General features: G+C 64.4%; 1 protein-coding gene across 1 annotated transcript; it reads left to right on the forward strand.

Moving 5' to 3' along the window:
• Positions 1–1,799: 1,799 nt before the first annotated feature.
• Positions 1,800–7,862, forward strand: MISP (mitotic spindle positioning). Its single transcript, XM_065652257.1, has 5 exons — positions 1,800–1,872; positions 3,496–5,633; positions 6,385–6,596; positions 6,897–6,935; positions 7,204–7,862. Exons 2-5 carry the CDS (start codon positions 3,596–3,598, stop codon positions 7,288–7,290), a joined length of 2,376 nt encoding a protein of 791 aa, XP_065508329.1. The 5' UTR covers positions 1,800–1,872; positions 3,496–3,595; the 3' UTR covers positions 7,291–7,862.
• The last annotated feature ends 200 nt before the right edge of the window (positions 7,863–8,062 follow it).

The raw sequence follows: 8,062 nt of genomic DNA on the forward strand, positions 1-8,062 counted from the left end.
GTGACCAACAGCTGGTGCCTCCGCCCTCACGGGGAGACTGGGGCCGGCATCTCCACGCCTGACACCCGCACTCAGCACCCCCGTGGGGGGAATGGGGCTGGGATGGGGATCCCGGGGGTGCTGGCTATGGGCATGATGGGATGGAGATGATGGGAATGAGGATTTGGGGGCTGAGGATGTTGGGGATGGGGATGATGGGGATGGAGATGATGGGATGGGGATGTTGAGGATGGGGATGATGAGATGGGGATGTTGGGGATGGGGATGTTGGGGATGGGGATGATGGGATGGGGATGTTGGGGATGGGGATGATGGGATGGGGATGATGGGATGGGGATGTTGGGGATGGGGATGATGGGATGGGGATGTTGGGGATGGGGATGTTGGGGATGGGGATGATGGGATGGGGATGTTGGGGATGGGGATGATGGGATGGGGATGTTGCGGATGGGGATGATGGGATGGGGATGATGGGATGAGTATGTTGGGGATGGGGATGATGGGATGGGGATACTGGGGACAGGCTCTGCTGCCCCTTCACCCGCTTGGCTGTGGCTCCTCTTGTCCCTGCCCAGGGGCTTCTCCCCTGGGGCAGTGCTGGGATCAGGGTCCCCCAGGTCCCCTCGCCGTATGGCTGCGGGCTGGGGTTTCCTGCTCTGCCCAGGGCTGCGATGCCAGAGCTCATTCCGGGGTGCTGGGGCCCCATCCCTGCCCGGTGCCAGTGCAGGAGCTGAGCACACACCCTACACGGGTGTGGTGGCTCCCGGCTCCGCGGCCATCACCCGTGGACTTTGTCTCAGCCCCGCGGTAAAACAGGCTCCGCTCTCCTGCCCGGAAACGCAGAGCTGCTGGCAGCTGCACCACAGCCACTGTCCCCAGGCCAGCCAGTGCCGGAGCCGCCAGCCCGGAGAGTGGGGTTGGGGACACCGAGGGGCTGGGCAGAGGGTAAGTGGGACCCCTGGCACTGCACAGCTAGGGCGAGTGGCGTCTGGCACCGTCACCCTGCTGGGCCAGCGCCGGCGGCAGCGGGGCCGGGGGGCTCATGGCAGGAGGAGCAGAACTGTCGTGGCGGGGCAGGGAGGACGAGGACAGGGACCTCAGCACCGGGCTGAGCATCCCGGCAGAGCATCGCCTGCTGGTGCCAGCAGAGAGGGCGGATCTGGGTGCCGGGGCTGGCAGGGAGCAGGGCCAGGCGGCAGCACCGGGGTGGCGGGGCCAGCATGGCCAGGGCTGCCATGGCAGCGAGGGCACCCGCCCCAGCCCGCCGCGCAAACACCGGGTTATCGGGTGCCGGGAGGGGCCCCGCGGTGTCAGCAGGACTGCGGCGAGGTGGCTCCCGGCACAGGGGCTCCCGTGGAGGTCACCCAGCCCACGGGCTCCACCGCACCCTCCCCAGCCGGCACCACCGTGTCCCGGGCCCTGCCCTGGGCTGTCCAGCGGGGACTTGGGGGGGTCTTGGCCCCCGCAGGGCTGGAGCTGCGTCTGTGGTGAGGCAGCGGGTGCTGCAGGAATGCGTTGGTGCACAGCTGCACTGGTGCACGGGTGTGTTGGTGCACAAGCACATGGGCCTGCGGGTGCATCGGCACTCTGGCGTGTGGCGCGGGGGGGGCCAAGGGCACCCTCCTGGCATGGGAGCCAGCTGCAGCGGGCGATGGTGGCGTGGGGGGGTCGGGAACAGGGCATTGAACCGCGGCCAGCGCTGAGCCCAGCACAGTTCTTGGAATTCTTCCTGGGCTCGAGCTGGGCTTATCAGGGCCCTGCAGCCCCGCGGCCCCCCCGCCATCCCAGCCACTCCCAGGCGGCCGCGGCTCCGCTGGGTGCCCCGTGCAGCCTCCCCGGGCATGGGGACCCCCCCAGCAGCTCCCCCAGACAGTAAGTGCTGCGCGGTTGGGGTGGGGGCAAGGGCAACACTGGGGCGGCCGTTGCCCCCCAGCCTTGGCGGGGCGGTTCCCCGCGCATGGTCTGGCCGTGGTGAGGGGGTGCGTGCACAGCGGCTCTGGCTGCGGTGCCAGGCGAGGGCCGCGGCGGCGCGGTGACGCGGTCCTGCGTGGTGACACGTTCCTGCACGGCTCCCGCGCCGCTCGCACGCCGGCAGCGGCAGGAGCACACGCAGCCTCTGTGCCAGGGGGTGGGCGCGCTGCAGTTCTGCAGGACCCCGACGTGGGGGGACCCTGGAAAACTCCCTGGGTGTCTCTTTATGGCAGGGGGCCCAGGCCGGGCTGGCGGGTGCTGTGATGCTGCCTGCTCCACCCAGTGTCCCCCTGGGGTGCTTGGCCAGGCCGGGGGCAGTTTGGCATGTGGGGACAAGCCTGGGACCCCCACATTCCCACAGCGCTGGCCAGCGGGGCCGAGCCGAGCCAGCCGGATTGTTTTGGGCGCCGCTTTGGGAGGGGCTGTGGTGTGGCCAGGAGCCCCGATAACAGCCCTGCTGGTGTCCCCTCCCCGCTCCCCGGTGAGGGGTCCCCTCCCAGCAGGGACCTCTGACCCCTCCAGCCGCGCTAAGGGGTGTGAGCAGAGAGTTTTCACTATTTGGGTCATCAGGGGCTGTAAAAGAGCAATAACGAATGATGGGTTACGGGAATTCAGCTGGGCAGGGAGCACCGGGAAAGGCAGCTCCTGCGGATCCCGGCCCCATTCCTGCTGCCGCAGGGGGCTGAGCCCCCCGGCAGGGCACGGTGCCCCAGCTGCCCCCAATGAGCCCCAGGAAAGGCTAAAAAGGCTCCTCAGGTGCAGAGGAAGGGCCCAGCCAGGTGGGATGGGAGCGGAGCAGAGGGAGCTGCAGGGAGGGTGGCACAGTGACAGCGGGGCCGTGGCGATGGCCGGGCTGTGGCAATGCCGGGCTGTGGTGACACCTCGGCAAACAGAGGAAGAGGATGTGCCACTTGTCCGTGGTCACTCCCAGCTCGCCCGCGTGTCTGTGTGTCTTGCTGGCACAGGGGTCAGGCCAGGGATGGCATCTGCACCACGGCGAGAGCTGCTGCGTCACGGGGAGCCGCCTGTGCCACCTCCCTCCCCGGCACCCGCGTCCCACCCGGTTAGCGCAGCAGCGTCGATGCCAAGGTCGGGGCGGTTTACTCCCGCTTTGCATGACACGCGGGTTAAAGTCTCTCCTTTTTATGAGCCACGAAACCATTTTTATGGTTTTTTTATGGCTGTTTCAATAGCTCGGCTATCTGGAGCCTCTTCCTGCAAACACTCCAGGAGGGTTTCCAGGCAGGGGTGGACCCGGTGCCGCCGGTGCCTCTCCCTGTGCCAGCGGATGCTCCCGGGGCTGCTCCCTGCCCGGTGTGTGCGGTTTGGCACCGGGGTGGGGGACACTGGTGCAGCCGAGCGGATGCGGCTGTGGCTGGTTGTGACAGCGGTGTTTGTCCCCTGGCACAGGGATCTCCCGGTCACCGCCCAGGCAAGGACAGCGGTGCCAGGCTGGGGGGAGCTGCCGCCCCCACCTTGGCTCCGTCTGCCGCTCCTAACGCTGCTGTCCCCTCCTGCCCGCAGGTCCTGCCCTGTGTCCCCCTAAGGGTGGCCTCGACGCTGAGCGGAGTCCCCAGTCCCGGCTGAGGCTGGCAGAGGAGTGACCGCCAACACAGCCCAGGAGATGGACAGGGTCACCAGGCACCTGGTCTTCCAGCTCCCGCAGACCTCGCAGCGGCACGACGGCGGCGATGCTGCCCAGGCCGGCTCGCTTGCAGCGCACAGGGCTGACAGCGATGACGACGTGTTTGGCTCCACTCGACACAGCAGCCACAGGGTGGAAAATGGCTACGGCTGGAAAACAAGGGCACAGTCACCCTCAAATTTCCTGGACGGCGGAAAAGATGTCTGGACCCCGTCCCCAGACAGGGAGTCCAAGCTGGAGGTGGTGAGGTCGGGAAGCTTGTACGACCTCAGGGCTTACAGAGGCGAGAGGAAGCCCTCGAAGCTTTACGATGAGGATGAGCAGGAACAGCCCAGGGTCCCCCCACCCAACATCTCGCCCGAGAAAGCCAGGGAGCTGGAGGATGAGCGGAGGGAGATCATCCGGAGCCAGGCGCTGAGGAAGAGCTCCACCACGGCCGAGCGCTGGAGCTCCCTGGACGAGCTGAGCTCCATCGCCGCTGGCTCGGGCGAGGGCAGGCGCACGGGCAGCTTCACCACCAGATTCTCCCTTTGCTTCGACAAGCCTCCCTCGGGGAGGGCAGCGACGCCTGTCGACCCTGAAAACATTGACACGGAGCAGATCAACTTCTCTGCTGCTCGGCAACAGTTCCTGATGCTGGAAAAGAACAGCCCGGGCTCTTTCTTCAGCCCAGGGCAACAGCCCATGTCTCCAAAGCCAGAGTCAGTGACAAAAGTCTCTCAGCAAGAGTGGCACAGCCCCGAGATGGCCACGAAGGCTGCAAGAGGTTACGGTAGTGCCGGTGCACCCAGCCAGAGCAGGACGGACAAGACTGTTTATCAGGTTTACAGCGTGTCCTACAAGACACCCGTGAAGGATGAGGTTTATGCTCCCAGAAGGGCTGATACTGAAAGGTCATATTCCACCAGGAAAACCTCCGGCTTGGCCAAAGCATCTTCCCGAGACGACCTGGACTCCGGCTTGGGTGAGATGTATAACGAAGGCAACGCAGGCTACGCCAGCGATGGCAGCATGTCCAACGAGGTCTTCAACGGCCTCGTGGATCTGAAGACCAGCAGCAATGGCCTGGACAAGGAGACAAAGATCAGCAACGAGACACCCATTGAGCGGGAGATCCGCATGGCGATGGAGAGGGAGGAGAACCTGTGGAAGGAGCGGGGGATCCAGCGGCTGACCTCCAGCAGCGAGCTGGTGGAGATCCAGACCAAGCCGCTGCTCTCCATGCACAGCTCCCCCGGCCCCGGCAGGAAAGCGAAGGACAAAGGCCGCGCTTCCCTTTACGTCCGGAGGGAAATCGAGCAGGAAACCAAGCGCGAGGAAGATCTGAAGAGGCAAGGGAGGCTGCTGGGGACGTATGACAGGGGGACGCAGCAGGAGCTGGACGAGCGCAGGAGGGTGTTCGAGCAGGAGGACGCGGCCCCGCAGGCGCCCACCCCGGGCAGGAGGGCAGACGAGCAGTGGAGCTGGGCTAAGGAGACCACAGCGGAGCAGCCCACAAGCCACGGTCCCCATGCTGCAGAAGACACCAAGGGTGGGAGAAGCCTCCCCAGCTACGCAGTGAGCGCCGTGCGCTTCCAGGCGTCCCCGCCGCGCTTTGCCACCAGTGAGAAGAGCCGGGAGCAGGCGCCGCTGTCCCAGCACGGTCCTGCCAGCGCCAGCACACGGGGCAGAGAGGATTCCTGGGGAGGAAGGCTCCCCAGCTCCACGCCGAGCCCCGGCACAGCCGTCCTGCCCAGGGAGTACTTCTTCCTGCCCTTCTGGAAGCCCAAGCTCTCCTTCGTGGATGACATGGGGACGCCGCAGCCGCTGCGGAGGGAGGACGGCCGGGAGGACCAGTACCGGCTCAGGACCTGGAAGCCGCAGACGTCGGCGCTGATTGAGGAGGAGATCCGGAGCGACCTGCAGCGGGAAGAGGAGCTGCAGGAGCAGCGGCGGCGGCGGCAGCTGCTGGATGGCGACTCCCAGGTCAGCGGGGATGGCGTTCCCCAGGACGGCTCCCGCTCCCGGCACAGCTCCGGTAAGGGGGGGATCGGTGGGCAGGGGTCTGGCCCTCAGGCAGAGCTGCCACGGCCACCGCTCCGGCCCCCCGTTCCTTGTGGCGCTGAGTGTCAGCAGGGGCACGGGTCCCAAGGGACCTTCCTGGCAGTGTCCTCAGTCGGCACAAGGTGCCTCTCGCAGGCAGTGACCTCTCTGAGAGCCCAAGTGGCCGCAGTGGGGACCGCGGGGGACAGAGCTCTGGGTGGGAAGCATCAAGTCCCAGCCTGGGAGGCCCTGGCTGTGGGTGAGAGGCCCAAGTTCCTCCCTGCAAGGATGTGCTGAGGTGCCCCAAGGACCCCCGTGTGTTGGTAGCAAGTTGTCCTGGGAGAAATAATCCTCCTTGGACACAGACTCTGTGGCCAGCAAGCAGAAGTGCTTGGTGTGAAGTCCCTGGACCAGCTGGACCAGCCCAGCCTGGTGAGATGTGGCCATGAGGGATGGGCTCTGCGGGAGCAGCGCAGCTTTTCATTCCAGAGCTGCTCAGATTTTGATGACTTTGTGTCATGTTACCACAGAAAACAGTGCTGGAAGGGCCCAGAAGTGCCCAGCTCCTGCGTTTCCCTTCCCTCGCTCCTGACCATCCCCGGCTGGCACCGAGCCACAGGGTTCCAGCTGTGACCAGACCCACCGGACCTGCTGAGAAGGCCGGTCTGGGGCAGGAGCCTCCTGTGGGGACCTGAGCCCCGCGAGCGGTCCTGGCGTCCCTCACCCAATGGCTCTTTCTCTTGAAGCTGCCTCAGGTGTCAGCGGCAGCTACTCGGTGTCCGGGTCCCCCGTCTCCGGTCCAGCCCCGCACCAGGCGGGGATCCTGGGGCTGATCTCGTCCTTCACCCCGCTGAGAGTGGCCGGTCCCTCCCAGGGCAGCACGGAGACCCTCGACCCCGACTCGGCTCGTTCCAGCCCCTTCGAGGAGTGGAGGAGGAGGGTGAAGGAGGAAGGAAAGGTGAATGTGACAGACGGGGAGGCTGGTGGCCCTGGGGCTGGGGACACCTGCGCCCGACTCCCACCCGAGCTGGGGATCCAGCTGCTCGGGTTGGTGGGAGACCCGGCGGTGGTGGCACCGGCGCGGGGCTGTGCCGAGCCCCAGGGACTGCAGGGGAGCTCTGGTCCCGGCCCAAAGCAGCCCCTGGATGTGGGGAGGGCACAGGGGCACACCTGACCCCCCATGCCTGGTGTCGGGCTGCCTCTGGGTGTTTCCCTGCAAGGCTGCTGTTCTCTGACCCCTTTTTCCCCCTTTTCGCAGTACGCAGGCATTGAACCCATTGACAAGATCAACACGGAGGTAAAGTCCTTTATGTGCTCGAGGGCTCTGCTTGCGCTGCCCTGACCTCGCACCCCGCGTCCCCCCGGCTCCTCTCGCTCCCGGGTCCCGGTGTGGGGGGCTGGACGGGGGTTCGGCGTCGCGCTGGGCAGAACGTGCCACGGCCACCGGCCGGCTTATTTAACCTGAACGGGAGGTGTTTCTGGCTGGGAGGGCAAGTCGTGCAAAAAAGGTCGTTTATAAAAATATCTTCTTTATAAAAAGATACTGTGCCTTCGGGTTCCCTCAGGTTGTGGAAAGCACCAGGGTGACTCGTCACAAGAGCGCCATGGCCCAGCGCTGGGAGGCCGGGCAGTATGTCAGGGACGAGGACTGAGGGGCCTGCGGGGCCACCGGACTTCGCCGTGTCCCTCCCTGTTTGGCACCGACTGCCCCATGATTGAAATACCTGATCAGTTCAGCTCCTGGTTATCATCAGAATCAGAGACTTGTACACTGCAAATCACATTCATGCTTAATACAACAAACAATCCTTCCAGTGCATTAGATCTGCTCATTCATTTCCCCTTCCCTTTGAGGTGAGGTAATAGGTTTTTTTTTTTCTTAAGAGGGGAAAAATTGGATCACTTTCTTTTAATCATTTCTGCAAGGAGATAGCCAGATGAAATCATACAGTAATTTAACTTCCTTCTCATGGGAAGCTGTGTCTCTGGCTTACAAAAAAGCTATTTTATTTCTAAGAGGGTTTAGGTTTTTAAGTATGACAGCATCAGGCATCACCTAGGAGGGCACCTCGACTGACGGAAACCTCGGGATCAAAATCAGCATCAAAGTGGGTGATGAACGTCCCTGCTTAACCCATGTGATTTGCTGGGATGCAGTAATATAATATACATATATATATATATATATTAAAATGCTGTTTATTTTGCTAATTTATTAAAGAGTCAGTGCTTTCCCTCATTCTCTGTTTTGTCTGTCCGCTCCGCTGGTTTGGAGCCCCCGCGCTTGGGGAGACGGGACTGGGAGAGGGACCGAGACTGGGAGGGGGACCGGAGCCCGCTGTCCCCCCTGTCCCCCGCCCGTCCCCGCTGTCCCCGCCCGTCCCCGCTGTCCCCCGCCCGTCCCCGCTGTCCCCCGCCCGTCCC

Source organism: Caloenas nicobarica, chromosome 27 (assembly GCF_036013445.1).
Source record: "Caloenas nicobarica isolate bCalNic1 chromosome 27, bCalNic1.hap1, whole genome shotgun sequence".
Classification (NCBI taxonomy): domain Eukaryota; kingdom Metazoa; phylum Chordata; class Aves; order Columbiformes; family Columbidae; genus Caloenas; species Caloenas nicobarica.